Source organism: Quercus lobata, chromosome 1 (assembly GCF_001633185.2).
Source record: "Quercus lobata isolate SW786 chromosome 1, ValleyOak3.0 Primary Assembly, whole genome shotgun sequence".
NCBI lineage: Eukaryota > Viridiplantae > Streptophyta > Magnoliopsida > Fagales > Fagaceae > Quercus > Quercus lobata.
In genome coordinates, this window is record NC_044904.1 from 5,214,786 (window position 1) to 5,239,734 (window position 24,949).

Below are 24,949 nucleotides of genomic sequence, written 5' to 3' on the forward strand. Positions count from 1 at the left end.
ATTTCTGAATTACGAGGGTGAGAAAAGGAAAATCACTAAATTCATTACAAGATAGATTCCCCCTTTTGAAGTATTTCAAAAATATTTCGTGTTTTCTTTCCTCAGCTCCTAGTCCCCTACTTTTATTTGGGCATTGATTATCTCACACTACATTCTCTACATATATAATCAGATTCATATATACATTCTTAAAAAATTTTGAATATACCTACTGTAAAAGTATGAACATTATATATACAAAGTGCACTTCAACAAGTATTAAACAATACTTTCCAATTGTTTTTATATTTAAAATGATAATTGACTAATTAAAATAATCAAATGAAACGTAGGATATTGGTGTAAATGTGCGTTATCCATCTTCTGATGTTCACTCATTGTTAACCCTTTTTCCCTGCTTTTCTTTTTTGTTTCTTTGTCTTAGTGGATTCTTTCTCCTTTGCAGGCTCCATCATTGTCTTACTAAAGAGATTTGCTACCCTGTGATCTTTCTAAACCTTTAAACAGCCCACCAGTAGTTTTAGGTCACTAATTTTTAAAAGAGTAACGTTAGAGGTACAAAAATTTTCAAAACTATTAAGGGAATAAGTTATAATTGGAGTAAAACTATGGAACATTGAGTCATTATTGAAATTTTTTTTACAAGCATGAATCATAACATGGTATTCCAAAAATGTTTTGAAAAATATTGAAAAAAATTGTATACTTAATGTGCGTTTGGGTCTCAATTATAAGCTAGCTTATTATTTGTTTTTTTTTTTTTTTTTAATACTATTTGTGAGTTCTATGTGAGTTCCCTATTTATTTTATTCAACTTTTATATTTTATCTATAGTATTTTAAGAAAAAGCTAAATAGAATATTCTCAAACGGACATAATAATTTTAATGATTTTTTTTGTGGATAGTTTTAATGATTCTAGAAAGACCAAAACTGTATGATGACAAATATAAAATTAAATATTACACGTGTGTTAATAAAAGAGCACCCTTATTATTATTATTATTGTTTATATAATATATTAAGGGAGATTTATTAGAAGGAACTGTAGTATTTTTCTCTTAGAAAATCTTGATAGGAAAAGGAGAAAGGACCCCATTCTAATGAATTGTGACAATGTATTTTTACTTTTCATAGGATATTTCATTTCAATAATTAGGTTTTTCTAGCTCTTTATTCCTTTAAGAATAGGATGTGATGTGTAGTGGTGAGTCTGGTGACATACTGACATGTGTTTCAATTGGATCCAATCTTTACATCCAAACTTTACACAAGTAGTATACAGTGCTATATGAATCTATATTGTCATTACATTGTGTTCTATTCAGATCAGAAACATGACGCAAGCTGTGAACTACAATATTATACATTTTCCAATATTACACAAATTTGTATCCATGTATTGGTAAATCTTCAAATTTCAAATGTAGAGATCTTTCTGTAGAATTTTAAAATCTATGAACTTAAAATATCCAAACCTAATCCTGTAATTTCAGAAAAAGACCATGAATTTTCAAATAAAAAGACCATGAATTTGAAGCATTCAATCCCAAATTGCGATATTGGAATTTCAAATCTTTGATATGATTTATGTTGACCCAAAAATTGAATCACATGAATCTAGAAAGTAAAGGTTAGTCATTCCCAAAGAATAGACTTGATTACTTGACTAAAGTCAGGCTTTTATATATATATAAATATATATATATATATATATAAATATATATATATATAAAAATATATATATATTCAAATTGGTCAACAAACTTTAATTTGGAGTACAAAGTGACTATCATGAAGTACTCAATATGGACATGCATGCATGCTAGCTCCATAACTTTTTTTTCCTGCTGCTTTGATTGTATTGTTGAAAATTGAAATTCAATGGGAGTGGCAATCAATATATGATCCTCATAAATAATCTTATCTGCAGTTAGCAATCACAAAGCATATGTAGCTACAAAAGTGGAACATAAGAAGAGTTTATAGTAATTCATGCTGTGTTTACGGAAATAGAGGTAGATGTTTGGAAATGTCAGAACAAAACATGGACAGGGAGGCTCGAAGATATCACAGATGACACACTCGTGCCCTCTTGGAAACATCTAAGGAAGCATACATGGGTTTTTAATTTAAATTCTATGTAGACTTTTTGCTAGGTTATTCTATATTATATTCTTATACCTTTTTGCTCTTTATTCATTTATTTATTTGGAATGAAGATTAACAATAGGAAGTTCCTTGTTTCGAGTTCTTGTACAAATTAAATTTTGGATACATTTTCACACTAATACCATGTCATTGCATGGATGTGCACATGAAAAAGGAATTATACGTAGAAAAGGAAATAAAAAAAGAAAAAAAAGAAAAAAATGATCAATAATTGATACATTCTCTCTCTCTCTCTCTCTCTCTCTCTCTCTCTCTCTCTCTTTGCATTCACAACTTACACACTTTTTACATTTTACAATTGTTAGGGTCCCAAACTCCCAATCTAGTGTTCTATAACTCTAAATAAATTATAATTTATAAAATCAATTACAATAATTTCTTAAACTTATGCCTAACTACCAAATACAATAATATCTTCTCTTTAGAAATTAATATCACATGAGATCTTTACTCAATTTAGATAAACTAGTTCTTGGCAATTGTAGTACGTACTTAATTAAAAACTTTTCTCCTATAGAAAACTCTAAATTTATTTTTCTTTTATATATGTTTTACGAAAAGAAAAAATCATGGCTTTTCTTTGCTCTCTTTCACACAAACAAAAATTATCTCTCCTATATGCAACAAACCCTGAATCTCTCTTCTCTTTCTTTTTCCCTTAGCTCTCCCTGGCTGTGTTTTAAGCTAGCTCTACTTGCAAAACCACACTAAACTGTCTTTGTAAAATAACCTTGCCGACTATTACTTTTTTCTCTAGGAACACTAGAATTCCTGATTCTAACTGAATTATTAGCTTATTAGGACACTTGACTTGGGTAGCTTGCTGCCCACACTGCAACAAGCTCATTAAATGATGACATGCGAGTTGGACCCACAACAATGACAATTGACAGAGGCTTATTTCCATGTAGTTTGATTGAGGTTAATGTTCTGAGTTCTAGAGTCTATTTGGTACGGGTATTTAAACAACAATTTTTAGTTTTTTTGAAAATATGTATGAGCAAAAAAATGTGTGAAAATATGTGTAATGTTGTTTAAAAACTGAAAACATGTGTTTGAACTTGCGTACTAAATGAGGCTAAATTCTTAGAGACACGAAGTTGATTCTCATGATGCTCAAAGATTGACACTATTGGGATCTTGGTGATGAGTTGATGTTGAGTTGTGTTGAACTCACTTACGCATTGATTGGTTGGAGATGGATAAGTAGAGGGATAGAAAATTGTGAGAATCTAAAAAAAAAATGGAGAAATAATATAGATTTAATTTTTCCTTATATGTGTTTGGTTGAGAGAATGGAAAAATGGAACGATGAAAAACTTCATTTTTTAGTTGAGGAGAAAATCAACAAACAACCAAAAAAGAAAAGCAATCACGCCCAATTAAAAAAATAGAGGCAAACAACCAAAACTTGAGAAGAATGGTAGTTAAGTTAATTATTTGACTGTAACTATCTTTCTTCTCCCCATTTTTTTCCAAATCAGAAAGACATTCATTTTTTGTAGGTCTGGGGAGAAAATAATCAGGCTCTACTAAAATCTCCCCCAACCAAATAAAAAAAAAAACCCATGTTCTTCTTATTTTCTTCTCCCATTTTCCATCGTCCCCCAAATCACCCCCAACCAAAAGGGCTGTTAAAGGAGCACTCGTATAGTTGCATTCCCCCATCTCTTGCCTAGGTCTCTCAATTATTGATTTGTTTGGTGAATAGCTGTTGTATAGTCACATCCAAACATGCATGGTACAGTTTAGAAACTCATTTTGTGACCATGTCTTTAGTATTCTTTGCATGATAAAATGTCAAGGTACTGTACTAGTTTTGGATAAATCACCTTGCAAGAACATACATGCATTTCATTGTTCCCCACGGCCCCCACCCATTATATATTCTCAAATCCATGTGAATTTTTCTTGTCTGGTCCCTGTCCATGTTCTCCATGCATCTAATAAGATGTGCATTATCTAGGAACTTCCACATAATAGCTAAAGTCTAGCTCCAATCCAGAATCCCCAACCAGTAAACCTTTCATATCATCTAAAAAAACAAAAAAGAAGAGTAAAATCATATGTCAAAACAAACAAGTATTTTGACTGTATATTGAGAATTGAGTTGTTATTATCAATATTCCGGATGCATAATAAAGGAGAGTACTTTTCCTTTATCACACTAGTTGGACTCGTATATGTATAAAATATAGGCATCAAAATCATCAATATAAGCAACATCCAAAAAATAATAAAGGTTCATGCTAACGGATACCCTTAAGATAATGGTTAATAATCTATTTTATGAAAATTTTGATACTACTTTTATGAAAAATAAAAAAAAGCTATCAAAACATTAATTTTTTTTTCTTCATAAAAACTTTCTTTAAATAAATTATTAATTATTGCCTTAAGGGCATCCATTAGCATTACCCAAAAATAAAAATAAAAAATCTCAATAAACCCTTTGCACAATACAGTCATTGATATTCTAAAACGCATTAATTGAACCGTCCAAACTTGCGTCCTTTCCACTAAGTAACAGAAGGAATAATTATCATAATAAAGGACTGAACCCAATTTCCACAATCCAAACAATTGCTCTGGTTATTTCTGCGAAGCACTCCCCCTAAAGTTACTTTGTTGGGTTCATATTCCTTGATCATCATCTTGCAACATGGATATATATGCATTGATTTAATCAATAATTCTAGGGCCAAAGAAAAGTCATAATCTTTCTCAACATGGATATGTTGTAATTGACGTTAATATATAGTTAAAGAATATTATTATAGCTCAACTGTTACCCTTTTTTTTTTTTTGGTTTCCTAGCCTGTAGGGTTTGAATCTCCCAACTCTAACTATCTTTGTATAAATAAATAAAATGCAATTGGTATTAATAAAGGGAAAAGTAAATGGATGCTCTAAAATTATTAATTTAGCAAATATTTAAAAAAACTTTTTATGAGAAAAAAAAAATTAAAAGGTTGAAAGTAGTAACTAGGGAAAAGTTGCCATTTAAAAAAAATATTTTTCATAAAAGTAATATCAAAACTTTCATAAAATAGTCTATTATCAAATGCCCTAAGGGCGCCCGCTAAAAGTGATTTTCAAGTTAAACCCATGTGGAAGTAATTCCTCCAATTACAATTTACTACATTTGCAATTATGATTTAAAAACAAAAAAAAAAAACAAAAACAAGGGAATTTTTGTATCCTAGACTTTACTCTAATTTAAAATGTGCTTGTAAAATTATAGGTCCACTCCAAGCCTGAAACTCTTGACATGGTTCCGAGCCCATGTACTTCAAAGAGAAAGACATTTCAGTATCTCAGTCAGTCGATGGACCTAACTTATAACTCAACCTATGAAACATTCATTTTCAAGAAACATTGCAGTTTCAGGAGTAAATCATTTTGCTGCTAGGTGAAGCCCCCCTTATTAAATCAAAGTACGCTAATAAATGTAGGCCTCGTATATTGACAACTTTTTTGTCATAACTAGCAGCTTTGCCCTCAGGGCCTTTCTACTTTCAAATTCTTATCAAAATAATTTGTTAGACTCTACTCAAAAGTAATTCTGAGGTCTTCGTACATAAAGAGAGAATGTATAGCCTTTTATTTTAAAGCTCCAACTTTATTTTAGGCACAATTATATATTTATCAATCTTATTTTTTAAGCAAAATAAACAAATAAAAATAAGTTATATTAAGTGAACACTTAGTTTATTCACTATGCTATATGAGATAATGAGAATGACAATAGAGTGAAGTTAAAACTACTACAAATTTTACCATATAGGACTTACAAACAATTGTGTCAACTTTTAAACACAAATCAGAACAGTAAATAAGAATTTATTAATTATGTTATTGATGTGGCATTAATCACATTTTTTGTTTGATAATTTGATTTTACGATGGGAGATGAGAGATTTGAGTCCTGAACCAAGAGATGTTAATCAGTTAAACTACAAGGTTCTTGGTAAAATGCTATATTTAATAAAAGAAGATATAAGTATAACTAAGTTCAAAGCTTTAGATCATGTTAAATAATTGCAACAAAATATTAGTAATAATAATTATTATATAAAATACTATGATTTAATCATATATACTATGATTAATAATATGTATGAAATTATTTTGAAGAGCATTAATTATTAGGAATTATTCTATCAGGAGAAAAAAAATTACAATTACTATATTCCTATCATCAAGCGAAGTTGGTCCTACAGAAAAATTGAGTATTAAGATTACTTAATAATGAAATATTAGTGGTTATATGGTCAACTAAAAATCTAGATGTCCTAAATCTTTTTCCATGAATTAAGTTGCATCTGTTGTGTTTTTCTTAATAACTACGTACCAAGGGTGTTTTCGATGCTGATTTTGAATGTGAATGAAGAGATTTAGTCTTCAGTTTGACATGTAATTGGGTCACGAACTTTTAAAAAAAAATTGCTCAAAGAGAGATAGTAAAATACTATACACTGTTCCTAAGTCTAGAATGGAAAAAAGGCAGAAGTGTCACAAGGGTGCTAAAACTTATGCAGTTGTTCCAAAATGGTACTACAATTGTTTGGCCAACTCTTAAAAGAATATATAGTTGTTTAGATGAGATAATATTTTGAGGTTAAAAGATGTCAGAATTACCTTGCTTTGAAGGGTGTGGACTGTGGACTGTGGAGCCGCAAATTTGGAGAGGTAAATGATTTTCACTACGTTCAAGAAGATGTATATGGACTTTCTAATAATTGAATTAGCAATTTGGCATCACAGGGAAAATGGATCCATAATGATTTTGTCCATTATGCTTGTTTAGAAAAACTAAATTAGTGTTTAAAAAGAAATATATATGGATGCTAATGTGAATGAGTGAATCTCTGCTTCACATAATCTGCTATCATTATAAAATTTTTATTTATCAAAAAAATCATTATAAGATTTGTATATATCTCAAAGGTGTTTTCTTAGCCATGGTTTAGGGGAAAGCATATTCACATGGAACTGGGTTCATTATGGTACATGGGATGCCATAACAAAATCATAATATGTAACGAATAATACAGATGTTTACAATATTGTCAAGAACCTTATGATTTAATTGACATTTTTTGATATTTTCAACAATGATGTTTAAGGTTCATATTTCTTATTCTCGAAATATCGAATTATCAACCAGCCTTTATCCTAAGGAGATGAATTGTAGAGAATGAAGTAGTAGTCTAGAAGGTATCTCGATAATTATTGTCCTTAATTATAGGAACTATATAATTAACAATTATAAGACTATCTTGTAAAGAAAAATATACCCTTCAATTCATTTGATATATATGGATCCATTCTATGGTTATGATTAAATATTATAAATCTAAAAATTTATTTGGTGTGACATCATACAAATGGCATGAGCTTGAGAACAAACTAACTACAGAGATCATACCTTGAATAATTGTCACAGAAAAATAAATGAGTGATTAATTAAGGTATTACCGAACTTACTTGAATTAAATATTGCTCTTGAGACAAAAATTTTATAAACAAATGATGATTAAAAATGCACGTAGATGTAGACACTAATACACAACTATGACCAGTTTTCTAGAAAAAAAATTATTCTCTAAGTTGTTAGTGTTCTGAACTCTAATTTTGTTTCATCATTACCAAAAAATAAAAAATAAAAAAAAGAGGAAAGTTCCTCTTGATAGATGATGAGTGGAGAATTCAAAATAAATGTGTGCTATCTTTCTAGGATTAAAAAATAATTTTCAAACATATGCTTTTTCCTCCCCTCTATTTTTCTTCACAAAATGCCCCACCAAGCATTGAAGTTTTAACTCTCAGAAATTTAGTTGGCGTCCTTTCCATGTCCACAATAATGAAGAGACAGTAACAAAGACATGAGGAACCTTTCTCAATAGTTTTGTGTCCTTGGGCACAGATTCTTTGGTGTTTCCCAAAAATTGTGGGGTTTTTGAAACTATTGGAGATGACATTGTGTGTATTTTTTAAGACATATGATCACCAATTTCAGTTGCTTACAATTTACTTTTTAAATATAATAAGTTAATGAAAATATATTCTTTTCAAACAAGCACTAAATCAATATAAAACATAAAAATGTTCAAATCCTAATTCAGAAATGAAGGTCAAATGTATTTATCTCTTTCGCCCAAAACAAGTACTAAAATACTAATGTTCTGAAATAATGTAGCAAAATACTCCTGTTTTGAAACTCGATTTAATGAAAATTGAGTTACTTCGAAAATGTTATATGGAACTCGAGTTCTATGTAATCTTTTTAAAATTTTTTTTTTTGCATATAACTCGATTTTCTAAAAATCGAGTTTTTCATTGAAACTCGATTTTTAGAAAATCGAGTTTAAAACAGAGGCATATGACTAAATAGTTTCAGAATAAAGTCATTTTGCTACTTGTTTTGGACAAAAAGAGCAAATGCCCATTTTGGCCTAGAAATTAAATATATCATAATAACAATACTATACGTTTTTAGACCCCTTAAATGCAAACAGATTAACCTAATTATTTAGCTAAGTGATTAACTTAGGTAAATTATGCAAATCTAGGTTAACACAGATAAATCATATCATTGAAACAATACGGAAAATAAAGAACACAACGATATGATAATCCAGGAAAACCAAACCGGTAAAAAACCTGGAAATGATTTAACCTAGCTATCCTCAAGGTAAAACAGATCTACTATGAAAGAATTGAAGTTTTACAATAGCGACTTAGACCACTAACATCCTATTGCTACATCGAGTAGAAAACTTACTATTACGACCACGTGACAGCTCCGAGTTCACGGATTACTTCTTTCTTAGATTCACAGCAATCACAAGTTCTCCCACTTGTGTTTTTCTTTAAGTTCTTTATGTAACAACTGAAATGATCATCAAGTTCTCGACATCAATCTTGATCTTGATAACTTTAGGTATGCATGAAGGCAAACACCTCTAGATCTCACAAGAGATTCATACACACAGTATAAACAACAACTATAAAACGTAGCTAGGGTTTTTCCTTTTATACTTAAGGCAAAATATAAAACCATACACGTCATACGGGCTTGGGTTGAGTTGGAAAATTCTGTAGAAAAATAATCTGCACAAGCTTCGATTAATCGAGTTTAATTTTCGATCGATCGAGCCTTGCAAATTTACATAATAAATATTGCAGTATACTCGATTCCAACTTTACATAAAAACACACTTTGAGCAGCCTAAATTTAGACTAAATATTTTGATTATGGTTTGCCAACATTATACATTGAAGTTCTAATATATTAGTTTCTAATTCCTTAGAACCTAACAAATACTGTTTAGTGGGTTCATACTCCATTTTCATTGATGTTTTAAAAATCAATCTAGTAAAGTCTTTAATGGTTGAATAATATATCTGGGGTTTGATTCCCGCCTACACTAAAAATCGATTGGTGTCTTGGTTTAATGATAAAGAGCTATCAGGAGCGGATGCCATAGGTTAAAAGTCTCTCAAAAAAAAAAAAAAATCAATATTGATTGTAAATTTGAATATCGGCTATATTATTGTATTATTAATAGATGATAGTTGATACGGTTATAATGATCAATAACATTAAAGATCCTATGGGGATTATAATAGTTCCAGCAATTTATGGATAATTTGACATTACAACTGCCATGCCAATCTGGGGCATTAATTCTATGCTGGAATATCGTGTTATGTGACACTGTTATTAATTTTACTTTGAAGTTCATTACTGTAGGTCCCTTGTAATCATTCTAGATTCTGCTTTTGATCTTTGAAAATACTTTAAATTGTTTGGTTCAATGAAAATCCCCCCACCCCATGCCAACACACACAATGAACCCAAAAAAAAAAAACATGATATAAAAGCTCTATGACATGTCAACTTTCAAATTATTTTTATTTTTGAAATATGATGTTGGTTTCTAAAGTTTAAAATAAATGTATTGATCACTCTCACATGATTGGTTGACCATAATTTTTGGATGGTTTATTTTTTCACTCTTCTTTCTTTCCTTATCACTTTAATGTATGGTTTCTTTTCTTAGATGCTAGGGTTAGCACGTAAATGCATGATTAGTGGGGGCTACGTTGGTTCGTGGACCTATAATCAAATAGCGACTCACTTCACTGTCTTAAACTTGAGTTAGTGGCGTATTCTTGGGTCCATGTTTAAAGTGGACACATAATATGGCTGCTAACAGCCTACAAAACCCTTGTATACCCCCATAGTTCTCACTATCTAACCTTGCCTCTTCACACTTCACGTATACAATCACCAACCAAATACATTGCACCTTTATTAGTAGGGATGATAATAGAGTGGAGCGAGGCTGGACCATGGGTTCTCCATCCCTACCCACCCGGCCCTGCACATATTAGAATAATATAAAATTATACTTAAAATTGCAACTAAATAGATCACACCAAATCAAACTAATTTTTACCAAGCAACTCAACGGTATAAACTAAAGTATTTAACAAGACAATAAAAAAAAGTCCTAATATCCAAGCATTTACTACTATAACATCATTGCCAATCCTAAGAACTAACTTATTTCCTAAGAATATAAGTACAAATGAACTCAAACTGATCTCAAGAAGTTCTTTAGCGTGTTCACCATGTCTTTTCTTGTATAATGCCTCTATTTATACTTGAGGCTTCAGTGGTTATGTCCAACTACATTTTCCACTTGACGCAACAATTCACTCGTTGCTTGTGTCTATTAATTTGGCATGTGTCTCTCTTTTTGAGTGTTTCATTAGATTAACACCACTTGTCAACCTATACCTAGTGAGCATTTACCTTGGCTTTAGCTTACTCCAACTAGATTTCACTGCAATTTTCTCCTAACCAAATTGTTTGTCCCCAGCGTGACACATGTTTTTATAATAAATTAATTCTTGGGTCCTAACACCTGCAATTTTGGGTGATTTCATGTAATTAAAATCATACCCACTAAAAGCTTAACATAACCTTTAATGATATCTCTAAACTGTGAGTTCAGCCTATATATTAGGCCGCTATCTAATTCCTAACAATCTATGGTCAGTACCAGTAATTATCATATTTTACAACTATTCCTTCAGTCTATAGAATCGACAAAATTTCACAATCATGATGTCTAATTCAATAGAATTATCAATCTATTATGTTTAATAGCATCATTTAACACATTGACCTTAGTCCTCAGACTCTCGAAGTTAAACTTTTTCTCATATGTGATTGCTTAAACGATTTTATTTTGTTAGTTTTGAGTGATTTTACATTGACTGACTTGTATTTTTGTTTTTTTGTGGAGAAACTATGTACATTGACTGACTTTGTAAACAACCACTTAGTTTAATGGAATTATTATGCACTAGAAAGTTACAAGGTACTTACGTAATTTACCAGACACTGTTGGGTTGTCTACCAAAACAGACATATAGTACTAAAGAATAAAGATTACCTGCATAGATAATTATGAACTATGGCAGTTTCGATAAGAAACAGTGGATGTCTTTTTCTTTTGGTTAGACGGACACATAGAGAGACTAATATACATCCATATGCCATAAAATACCATTGAATGTATCTATCTACTCTTGTTGGTGATGTCTCACTTAATTTCTTTATAGAGCTGAGTAAAACCTAATTTGATGGAATAATTTTCCCTCTAGCAAAATGTATATATTAAAGGATATATGCTATTTTTCCAAATTGTCTACTTGTGCCCATGCTCCTGAAATCAATGAACACCCACAGCCCATATTTCATACTTATAATTCTGCAATTAAATTAAGTTTTACAACTTATCACGTCATAAAAAATATTGTAAAATTTGTTGTATCATTATTTTTATCGTTGCCATAATCTCGTCTCTTTACTCCTTTTATATAATTAATGGTCCTATTATTTTATTTCACTTCTTGATGATTGGAGTAACTCTGACAAATTATGAATTATGATTAGAGTAATAATACTTTTACATAGGTTTATGATCATTGGTGCTAATGAAAATAATACACTTAAAAATTTTTGTCTACATATATATTAGTGTTTAAAGCAAGTAGGTTGACTGGTTCCCATTATTGACATTGTTATATATGTACCTTCTATACCTCTCACTCCAGTCCCAGGTCCTCATCTGTATGCTTGTTTCCCCCTCATAGCTGCAACTAGTACAAAAGAAAGAAACTGACTCTATGAACTCAAATACTGACATTTATGATATATGCATGAACACTGAGCACGATTAGTTCTTCCCATTTACTTGCTTCTGCCTTGAGCTCTAAAACTTGCAGGAAGAAATTACGCTTTCTAATCAACCTGCAACCAAATTCATTCATAATTATTTTCGTTAAAGATAGTCAGATCCAGATCCTTTAAGACCCATTAAAGGGAAAGCAATTATCACATTAATTACGAAAGTCTTATTATTATTATTATTATTTGCTATTTAGTTTCAAGAGGTAGAAGCACAGTAAAAAATCTCTTATTAAGTGAATATTATTGGTTCATTTATTAAGCCATTGGTCCAATTGAATAAATTTTTTATTATCCAAAAATAAAATTTGGGATTAAATTAATCTTGCTGCACTAGAGAAGACAGTAAGAGAAAGGATAATAGCACTTTCCATTGTGTTATTCATGAACCTAATAGGCCTTGAATTAGATAATTAAAACAAAAAAGATAAAGGAAAATTTTAGCTCACAAGTAATTACCCTTCTCATTTCCCATACTTAATATCCATATACAAATAAAGAGGAGATTTGATCTCAGATTTTTTTTTTTTTTTTCTTGTTAACAATTAATGAAATTATGAATTTTTTATTTAGATAATAATTCAATTAACTAAAACATAAAAAGGATTGTGATATTTTTCCCCTCTTACAATGTGTGTACTTTACGGGTTGATAAATGACAGATGAATGGAAGACAAAGAAAATTATTAATTATCAATTTGGCATCAATTTATTTGACTTTTTACTATTTGTTTAGTAGGTTAAAATATATTTGTACTTTAAAAAAAGAGGAAAAAAGAAGAAGAAAAGTTCTAAAAAATTTTACTAAAATAAAATAAATTAAAAGTTAAATGAAAAAGCTAAACAAAATAAGTTAAAACATAAATGAAAAAACGGCCGGGTAGCATACAGACAATAAAAAAAGAATTGAATAGAATGGTATAAGAATAGATAGTTTCCCTTTCATAATATTTTAATTATTTAAAATAAATAAAGAAATGAAAAAGAAAATTATATCATTTAATTATTATATCCTTCTTCTTCTTTTTTTTCCTCTTTTTTGGTATCATATAATTTAACTATTATATCCTTCCTCTTCTTCTTATTTAAAAATATTTTATTAGTTATAGTTTTTAATATGCAATTTGCTAAACTTATTTGGTTTGTTTGGCCTCTTACAAATTTTAATTTTCACTCTTTTTTTTTTCTATATTTAGTGTGCTTTTGGTATTGGATTAAAAAGTCAGTTTTTTTTACTATTTAACTTATTTTTGGTACTATTTATGAGTTTTATTATACTTTTTAGTACTATTCATGGATCTCATTATACTATTTCAGCTATTTTTTAGCCATATTTACAGTATTTTCAATAAAAAAATTTTTAATTTTAACTAAATAAGTTGTTCTCAAACGGATTCTTAATTTTACTTTTGCACTATTTAACTTAATGAAATAAACTCATGTAAACACACACATAGACACACACACACACACACACACACACACACACACAAAACATTTCAATTATTTAAAGAAGGGGCTCTTTAATTCTTCCACAAGTAAAATGGCAACTTCTTTATCTTAAAAAACCTCTAAAACAAGTGGATTCCCCTTCCTTCCATTCGTCCCAAAATACCTGTGGCCAAACTGCAGTCTCATACAATTGATTGAAAGCCAAAGTGTATATATATGAATCACCTGTTGGGGAGAGTTATAGCACTCGGTCTTTGTGGCAGTAAGTAGCTAAGCCGACCAGGGCGCGCCCACCAACCAAAGCCAATGCCGGGTTGGAATGGAACTATTTGTTTCCCAAGGAAGAGAAAATCACAAGAGATGAAGATAAAATACTAGATCATGTAATGCTGCTTTGTTTTGTACGTAAAATGCTTCAATTCTTGTTGTACAAACTACCAGCTATTCTCTCTCTTATGTTATGTGATTATTATGGTTACAGGAGACAACCTCCAACCCTAATTACCACTTTGTCTTTGGTCTTAACTTTCGCGTTCTTTAATCTCTATTCTTGGGTTGGTGAGATAAATTTGTAATTTTCTGTTTTATTCTTTTACAACCAAATAGTTTACTACAACTTTTATTATAACTTATTGACATGTGTAATTATAACTGATAAAACATTATTTTTTTATTTACTTATATATATATATATATTTTTTTTTTTAATAATTTATGATAGTACATATCATGATTGTGAAAATTGTGACAAAAGTTATAACATAAAAGTTGTTTATATATATATATATATATTTTCCTCTTTTCACATTATGACAAACAATAACTTGTTCTTTCAAGTTCCAAGATTATCTTACACTCGCCCCCTTCCACAGTTCCCATCTCTCTCTCTCTCTCTCTCCTGCTTTAGCATAATTTGTCTATTGTTTAGTCACACCTCACAAGTGATTTCTTGTCTCTCCTTTTTTACTCAATTGTGTTCACTTTATCTATCTTGATTTTGTACATTTTTTCTTTTCTTTTAGCCTACCCCTTAGGCCTTACACAGTTACACTTCTTTTAATTTGGTGGTTTTGTTCAATCTCTACCATATAAACTTTTGATAACCTTTTTATCTCTCTCTCTCTCTCTCTCTATTTTAACCTGCCCATCTACCATCCATTCTCTCCGACCTCCTTCCATCATGACTGATCCATACTCCAATCACTTCAGTGGATGGTTCAACCTCAATTCTCTCTACCACTACTCTTCCTCCACATCCTCCACCCCATCCTTCTATTCTCCTTACGAATATTGCTCAAACAACAATATCAATGTAAACACAACAAACTCTTTCACTTACTTTGAACCCTCACCTCCTTCTCCTCCTCTAAGAGAAGCTCTTCCTCTCCTCAGTTTAAGCCCCACAAGACATGAAGAACAAGAATCATCCTCCTCCTACATGGAAGTGGATAAGAACAAGGTGGACAGAGACAAAGAAGAATTATTATTCTCTTCTACTAGTGCTGCCTCTAATGATGATGACCCAGCTGTGACAGTAGCTCTTCATTTAGGGCTGCCAAGCCCTAGTTCTGCTGATTTGATCTCAACCCTCTCCTCCACAGAGATCTCAGATAAAGATGAAGTTACTGTGGCTTCTGGGTACCTTCCAGATAGGCTCAACAAGGGACAGTATTGGATCCCTACCCCTGCTCAGATTTTGATTGGTCCAACCCAGTTCTCATGCCCTCTTTGCTTCAAAACCTTCAACAGATACAACAACATGCAGGTTTGTGAACTTTCATGCTCCTGAAATTTTTTTTATAAAAATAAAAAGGAAAAAATTTGAGGGTTCCCTTTTCCTTTTCCTTCCTCTCCCATCCCTTTCTGTTTTTCCTTTTAATGTGGGATGAAAAAGAGAAAACCCATTCCTTTCTTTGCTGGTACACTTCTTTTCTAGCTAGCTTGATTTCAACCTTTAACTTTTATTTTAAGGGGCTGATGGGATAAAAGAGTAAATGAGTCCTTTCCTCCTCGTTGCTTTAGATTTTATATATAATTATATAATTATATATATATATAGACACACTCACACACACAATTTGGTTTGACAATTTATAATTTTTTTTTTCCTCTCCTTTAAATTTTCTTCCATCCGCACTTCCTTTTTTTATTTTTAATCTTTTAACATGATATTTGGGATTTAAAAAAATAAGAATGGGATCATTACCCCTCTTTATGTGATTGAACCACACAGTCTTATGCTTTTTGTGCCTAGAAGTTTGTGTATTGCACATTTGCAGGTGTGTAAAACTGAAGATATCCCAGTTGTCCAGGGCTCAGATGATCTTTATCAAAGCCCAAAATTTAAAATTTTCTCAATCTGAACACTCAAACAGAAGAGTAAAACCACCTCACATACTAGTACATGGAAACCCCACACATAGTATTGCTTTATCTGTCAATAAATTAAAGCATCCCTTTTCTTAAACATGCAACAGTTTGTGTTCATTTTCTGTTAGTGTACACAATATGCAAAGAAGGATGAAACCAGTTAGAAAGAACCAAAGAAAACCCATGTGTAATTTACCTCTCTGAAGCAAACCTTTTTTCTCTCCTAGAATCTAGTGATATTAAATTGTATACTGGAACTTGATTCGAGAAATGTGAAGCAAAAACAATTCAAACTCGACAGCAAAATAGCATGCAGTAAACATGCAGGAAAGTAAAACAATATAATAAAAACCCTACCTAACCCTGTGAACTTTCAGTACTTTTGGAAGCCATCATATATGAATGTTCTCATCCATAGGAAAAAAGAAATGTATGGATGTTTTCTGGATAGGTCGGAATCTTACTAAGTGGAAAAACACCTGAATCTTGCAGCATAAATTCCTCTTTGATTCAATGAGATATTGCTTCCTCCCTCTCTAGTAAGTCGTAATTTTTTTAAAGGAAAATTTAATTCTAGGACTTTCTATGAATAATTAATTTTAAAGTTAATGTTAGGACTTGACCCTTAGAAAAGTGAATAATTCTTTCATTTGAGCAAAAATACAATTGTATTTAAAAAGTGAAGCTTTAAAAAATTAAATAACAAAAATAACGAACTTTAATCTCAAAATTTTGAGCTCAGCTATAAATTTTCAATAAATTAGTTATTAAAATATATATAAACAAATTAGTTGTGCTTTCGCTAATTTTCTATCTCTCTCTCAGGCCTCAAATACTTGATTTTTTTTTTTTTTGGATAAAAAAAAAATTTATCTATCTCTCTTTCTCAAATACTTGATTGGTGCTAATTATATGTATATTTGTATAGATGCATATGTGGGGGCATGGATCTCAATACAGAAAAGGCCCGGAGTCTCTAAGGGGAACACAACCAACAGCCATGCTAAGGCTACCATGCTATTGTTGTGCACCAGGTTGCAGGAACAACATTGACCACCCAAGGTCAAAACCACTCAAAGACTTTAGGACCCTCCAAACCCATTACAAGAGAAAGCATGGGATCAAGCCCTTCATGTGTAGAAAATGTGGCAAAGCCTTTGCTGTTAGGGGGGATTGGAGAACCCATGAGAAGAACTGTGGGAAGCTATGGTATTGCACTTGTGGCTCTGATTTCAAGCACAAAAGGTCACTCAAAGATCACATCAAGGCGTTTGGACATGGCCATGCAGCTTTTGGAATTGACTGTTTTGAAGAGGAAGATGAGGCAGCTTCTGAAATTGAGCAAGATAATGAATCCTCCCAGTGAGAACACTTTGGAAATTAAGGGATTGATCTCAAGCTAAAGTGATTTCGAAATCAATTTCTCATATTTTGAGCCGATGTTTCACATGACTTTGGCTTATGTATGAACATATTAAACGTTAGCATTATTTGATAGCTACCTTTTTCCTTTAATTAATTCCAACTCTTGCTATATATTATTGATTTCCCTCTTTCTTTTTGTTTTTCTTTTCATTCCTAGAACTTGCTTGGTAGTGCAAAATCCTTAATTATATATAGATTAAATATTAGACCTAGTTGTACTCTCTCTCTCTGTTTACCTTGCCTTTTTGTCTATCTTTTCTTTCTTTGTTAATCAAACAAGTTGTGATTAGTATAACACTACTTTATATATATATATATATATATATATTTATTGTACATGCACTAAGCAAGTTAAAGGTTCCTTGAGTTTAGTACCATTAAACAGTGCTAAATAAATTAGATTAGAGAAAAATGATGTCATATATAGTCACTATAAATTTAGTATAAACTAGAAAAAAAAAGTGAGAATGTGTGGCTCAATCTCATGCTCCTATGTGGTGTAAATTTGGTCATCCGTAAACGTACGTAGCAATATATATATACATATATATATATATATATATATCAGTACGTAAACAAATAAGTTGCAGAAAAATACAGATAAATAGGCATTGCATTCCTATATTTATAGTCAATTACCAATTTGTTGCTTCAAAAGCAGGTCGAGGTTTGGGATATCAAGTTGAATTTAGTTCATTATTTAGCTTCTGAGAATATATTTAACCGTGCTAAATAGAGTAGGAAAGAGGGAGCGAAAAAGGTGAGAATGTGTGACCCAATCTCGTTACATATACCTATATGGTTTAGTTTAAAAAAAAAAAAATACACCTATATGGTTTAAGTTTGTTCAACTTTTTCCTCTTTTGCCTGTCTATATTTCAAAGTATGTACGCTAGCTAATAAAGCAACACAACAATACATATGAAAGCATTGAATCTTTATCACAAAAGGCAGGTTGAAGTTTGAGAAATCAAGTTGAATTTAGTTCATGTCTTCATGAGTTTAGCTTCTAGCTAGGGAGGATAGTTAATTAATGCAAGGCAATTTATGTTCAATATCCATATGTTAACCTTTTTAATTGTCTTTGATACATAGTTCCTTTTGCAAAGTCTACACCAATTATTAAATATTAATGGTCAGTGAAGGATGTCAGTAGCCGGATCCAATGTAGACAAACAGGATAAAGCATAATATTGTGGAAATGCAGATTGAGAAAGGCTTTTTGTTTTTTTTTACATGTAAAAAAAAAAATGCATCAGCTTTTCGAGTGCATTTGATGCCATTTCCCTTTGGTCGTTAGTGGTGGATATGTATAATAAGGGTTTGACATTGATGGACAGAACTTATACCATGTCTATATTCACTATGAAAATTCAAATCAAATGATTAGCTTGAAAGAGAGAAAATATGAGAGGACAATTATTATCTTGCTATATTTCCTATTATTGATTAATATAGAGACAATTTTTTTACCATTTTTTTCATAATTGATATTTCGGTGTCATAACTATAATGTGGTAAATTAATTATCACTTTTACATAAATCTATCAATTTTTTTTCACAACCCTCACAATCAAACACATTAAAATTGTGATACAAAGATTATATTTACAAATTTTCACGTAATGTATTTAGAGAAATATGATGGTGTTCCGGTCACGACAAGTCTTTTATATATATTTTTCTAATTTTTTCCAATACTCTTGACTCTTGGTATTATATTGTCATCCTAGAAACCACGAAGGTTGAAATGAAAAGAATATGGGATCTTGGTGGCAGCTTTGAGAGAGAGAGAGAGAGCAGAGAGCAGTCAAAGGGGTTCTTGAAACGTCATTTCAAACTACAACACATTCAGAGTATGTACTGTAGGGAGGCTTCTGTATTATGTGTCCCAGATGAACCCAACCAACAGAACTAGGGCTCCACGGATTTGATGTGTTCAGCCCTCCATCTCTCTCCATCTCCATCTTTATCTCTATCTTTATCTCTGACTTACGCTTTATGATGAGGTAAGAGTGTGACAGCCTTTGACAGTTATTTGGGGTTTCATGATAGTACGTATAGATTTAACACAACAGTGAAAATTGGGTGATGATTACGATAATTAATTATGTGATTCTTTTCTTGTTATCTTTGTTATATACACAGTACTGTCATGTCACTGCACTAATGACCCCTATCCTCTAAGGTGTCTTCTAAACATAGAGACACGGTGGATCCTTGTGTTGTTGTGTGGTTCTATGTAACAAAAGCTCCTTTTTTTTTTCTTTTATCTTTTTTTTTTTCATGCACCTATAGAGTTTATTACCACATTGGATAACGAAAAATATATGTTAGTTTTCCTTTTTGACTTCTGCGCATGCAAGAAAATAATAGTAGTAAAGATGTTGACTACTATTGTTTTCTTAATATTTTCTAATGATATATATATATATATATATTCACAATATACAAATATCATCTTTAATCTTAAAAAGGTATATTACAAATTATGTTCTTTTAAGTTGGACTTATTTTTAAGGCCAAAATGCATAAAAATCCCTAGGTTTGGGTTAGTAATTGTATCCCGAGATATTCAATTTTTATATTTGTGAATTGACCCCTAGTTTGTCCCGTGGATCAATTTTACAAATATGAAACTTTAGAGAGTTATAAGAAAAAATTTTAAGGGATATTTATGCATTTGGCCTATTCTTAATTTCATCATTAAAGTTTTCTTTATAATTTTTTTTTTTTAATTTAGTCCTTAATTCCATCTAGGTTTTTTTTTTTTTTTTTTTTTTTTCAAATAATGTTGTTAAGTGCCTCAGAACATGGTCAATGTCCTTAAGATATTTTTCAAATTTCACATATAAAAATAATATTTTTATTTTTATTCAACCAAAACTTGAGATTTTTTTATCTAGGAAAAAAAAAATTTCTAATGAGAATTAAAAATACAAAACCAACAATTTTATTTTTTCCAATGAGAATTAAATTTAAAATAGTTGAATGATTGAAATTAATTAAGAAACTTAATATATAGATTATGGGTGCAATTTTTTTTTTTTTTTGTGTAAACAGTAATACTTATTAGAATACACACGAAAATAATAATACTAGTGTTTTAAACCAAGTTTATAATACATTACACAACCATAGTACAATTGCAAAAGGGCCTAACTTTTGTAGTTGTAGACTAAAGTTATAAATAGTGAACACTAGACACACACAACCAATGTGGGATAAACATCCCTATTTTTTTTTAGTAAACAATATTACTTATTAGAACAAATACGAAAATAGTAATATTAGTATTTTAAACCGGGTTTATAATACATTACACAACCAAAGTACAACTACAAAATGGCCTAACATTTGTAATTGTAAACTGGGGTTATAAACAGCGAACACTAGACACACACACTAGGCCCTTTTGTAGTTATACTCTGGTTGTGTAATGTATTATAAACCCGGTTTAAAACACTAATATTACTATTTTCGTGTGTGTTCTAATAAATATTGTTGTTTACTAAAAAAAAAAATTATGGGTGCAAAATTGAGTGTCTACAATATGTTTTACACCCAAAAAAATTAATATTTTGGATAGATAGAATTGGATTAGGAGCCAAAAGGCCCAAAACCTAAGCTATAAAATAAATTAAATTTGCCCGCGTTACTAATAAGCTATATAACTTAATTTATTGCAAAATTAAACTGCCATTAAAACCTATATGCACACATTAATTTTTTTTTTCTTTTGGGTAAATTGCAAATTATACCCCTAAAGTTTAGGGGTGATTGGATTTTACACCGTGAAGTTTTAGAATTTGAATTTTACGCCCTAACGTTTGGCGTGTTTGGATTTTACATCCTGGCGTTTTAGAATTTGGATTTTACCACCTATATTTTAGGGGTGATTGGAATTTACTTCCCAAAGTTTGAGAGTGTTTTGATTTTACACCCTAAAGTTTCAAAATTTGGTGGTATAAAATCCAAACACACTAATTTTAGGGGGTAAAATCCAAATTTTGAAACGTTAAAATCCAAACACCCCAAACTTCAGGGGGTAAAATTTAAAGTTTGAAACTTCAAAGTGTAAAATCTAAATACCCCTAAACTTTAGGGGTGCAATTTGCAATTTACCATTTTCTTTTTGAAAACATATGCACACATTACTTGTGCATCATAATATGATAATATGATGGCTTTTCTTGAATAAACTAGTATAATCACAAAAGCAAGTATTAACTGGTCTTCATAAACTTATTTTATGGTGTTATCCTACCCTCACACAAATGCATTTAGCTTTGAAATTTGAATGCAAAGATTAATTAGATGTTGATGCTTTTGACCCTGACTAGTTTATTTGTTTTGTTTCTCAAAATTCCTTTTTTATTGTTTGGACCCTCCTCTTGACTTAATTTTAGGATAATATGAAAAGCAGAAAAGGGAGGGGGAAAACCAATGTCCAATAATCACCACTTAATAAAAACAGAAATCAAGTCAGGATCATTCAAACTTCATAGATATCTACTCACATTTAAAGTTGACATGCCTCTAATTTTGACCATCCATGTTTAGCTTTACTTCTAAAATTAGAATGGACAATAAAGCTATGTCTATTACATTATTATCAATTTATCATTGTTGTTTTTATCGTTGATGGTGATAATGAAATGGTGACCAAGAATGTAATTATCTTTGTGATTAGGAAAAAAAAAAAAAAAGCAACCTTATTTTTAAGGAACTCGAGAAAAGTCAGAATGGAAAAGCCAATCTTGACAAGGAGTAAATTGTAATAAATCACCTTTTTTTCAAAATGAAATAAATAAATAAATAACTTCAAAAAATAAAAAAAAGAAAGCAAAAGAAAGTGAGCGTAATTACCAAAAATATTAATTCTTAACTATTCTGATAATTTTTAACAGTTAATTGCTTTATTTTCATGGAATTAGCTATGAAAGGTGCATTTTTAAAATTCAGTGATAATTGTTTTTCGAAATTATTTCAATTTTTTTTTTATAATTATGATTAGATATATAGGTTTTTGTAGATGTTGTACTGGCGGTACATTTATTTGACTGCATCTCTCTATTGAGATTTAAACTCTGAAGCATTCTATTTGCCTGTTTGCTTTTTGACCAGAAGAGTTTAAGGTAGAAACTATTGAAAAGCATTCCAAAAAGCCCATTCGTTAGGGTCCTTGTATTCTGTCTCTCTCTTTTTTTATTTTATCTTATGAAAAGTGTGTATTTCTCTCTTTCGAGCCATTCTGGACGCATGTAGTATTGTACAGTAATTAATTCCCATCCCATTAATTAGTACTGTACAATTGGAAATGTCAAATTGGCCCCAGCTTGTGTCTTACTCCTTTTCAAAATTCTTACATAATTTACACCGTCACAAGTCACATCTAAGATTCTTTTTTCTAGGAGAAATTCGAAACTATCCAAAAGTTTTACAGCATCCACAGTAGTGGAGTTAAAAATTTAACTTTTTAACTCCACCAAAAGTTATTTTATCTATTTTATATATACACATGTTGCAGCAGTGGATCTATTTTAACTTTCAACACAATAAAATAATATAAATATCACAATAAAATAATATATCCCTTACAATAAAATAATATATCCCACTACCCAAAAAACATCTACACCACCAACCACAACCACCTCTACCATCAGCCACAATCACAACCACACTCACCACCACCACCACCAGTCCACAGCAGGGAAAAAAAAATAATATAACGAATATGAAATAAATGTTCAGTTAAGAGCTTTCACCGAAGAAGAAAGAAGAAGAAGAAAATGCAGGACGACTTGGCCAAGTTGAGCACGGAGTTCCAAGTGGGCCAACGAGTCCACTCAGCAAATGATCCAAGAAGAATCGGAACGGTGAAGTACGTGGGGCCCATCGAGGGCCATGCTGACGAGTGGGTCGGCGTGGACTGGGATACCAGAGAAGCCAAGCACGATGGATACCGAAGAAGCCAAGCGAGTGGGTCGGCAGTGAGATGGAGGACTGGGCGAGATGGGTCGGCGGCGTGAGACAACGATGAAGATGAAGATCCAGAACAGATCGGTGAAGCAGAGAGTAGATGAGGGAGAGAAAAAAAAAATGAGAAGGAAAAAGGAAGAAAGAAGAGAAGCCGGAGAGAGAAAAAGAAAGAAAGAGAAAATATTTTTTAAATGAAAGAGAGAGAAATTTAATAAAATAATTTTTTTTTTTTAGCTCTCATGAACAGTGCACATCTATCTATAGATGTGCATTGTAGTAGTGGAGGTAAAAAAAATAGATTTAGCTCTACTGCTGGAGCATGCTTTTTGGTGTTTGAGGGTCTAAAAAATACCAATATAGCATCACTGCTGTGCTCTATGGGCACAAGGTTTTAAATTCCAAAAAAAAACGAAAATATATGTTTGTTGAGATACAAAATAATTGGAACACATAGATTTATATGATTCAGTTGTATGCTTATGTACATGGGTGACATTTACGATGAAATTTCACTAAGAAAGTAGAAAAATTATAAAGATGGCAATGGCATAACAAAATTGCTACTCTTACAAAACCGGTACCGAAAATACATTCAAAGCAGAGACGAAGCCAGGACTTGAGGTTAAGGGGGTGGCTTTGCTGTTGGTTGCGTGTGACGACTCTAGCCTCCGGTTCTGTTGCTTAACAGCTAATGGTTTATTTATTTATTTTTTTGTGTTTTTTATGTGTGCATCTAGGTATGAACAAAATTATTTTTTTAATTTTTTTTAAAGGGTCAAGTTGTTTGTTTTGGGTAAAATTGGTTGATTGGGCTTAATTGTTTTTCACTTTACTATTGGTAATTTTTGTTGTTGGGTAATTTTTTTAGCTTTTTTATTTTGTTTTAGATTTTAGATTTGGCCTTTAAAAGGAAGAAAATGCTAAAGCTACAAACTTTTTTGCAAATTGTTAATGTGATAATTGGTAATTATTAGTAAGTAAAAATGTAATGTACGTGATGGGTCCAGATACAAACCAATTAGAATTCACTACCTCAATAGTTTGTAAAAAAATTGTAGAAAAGTTTGTAGCTATAGTAATACTCTTAACAGAAACAATGATATTGTTAAGGGAAGCAAAGTGTAATTTTATAGAACAAAATTGCTAAAATTGGTACTTATGTATATATTAATATTTTTTAAGAAAAAAATTAAAGGGGGGGGGGGGTTTCCCTCTGTCCCTGATTCAAGGAGTTCTTTCTCTCTCTAATACGAGCATATCGCAAGAATTTCTAAT

At 30.9% G+C, this 24,949-nt stretch overlaps 1 protein-coding gene across 1 annotated transcript; it reads left to right on the plus strand.

The window, feature by feature from the left end:
- Positions 1 to 14,862: 14,862 nt before the first annotated feature.
- On the plus strand, positions 14,863 to 17,818 carry LOC115975733 (zinc finger protein WIP2-like). Its single transcript, XM_031096643.1, has 2 exons — positions 14,863 to 15,658; positions 17,192 to 17,818. The coding sequence occupies exons 1-2, from the start codon at positions 15,074 to 15,076 to the stop codon at positions 17,627 to 17,629; spliced, it is 1,023 nt and encodes a 340-aa protein (XP_030952503.1). The 5' UTR covers positions 14,863 to 15,073; the 3' UTR covers positions 17,630 to 17,818.
- The last annotated feature ends 7,131 nt before the right edge of the window (positions 17,819 to 24,949 follow it).

Bases quoted from the DNA above. Each gene is read 5' to 3' on its own strand.
- LOC115975733 (XM_031096643.1), top strand. From the start codon at position 15,074: ATGACTGATCCATACTCCAATCACTTCAGTGGATGGTTCAACCTCAAT. The intron at 15,659-17,191 runs GTTTGTGAACTT...ATATTTGTATAG, and splicing joins ACAGATACAACAACATGCAG to ATGCATATGTGGGGGCATGG.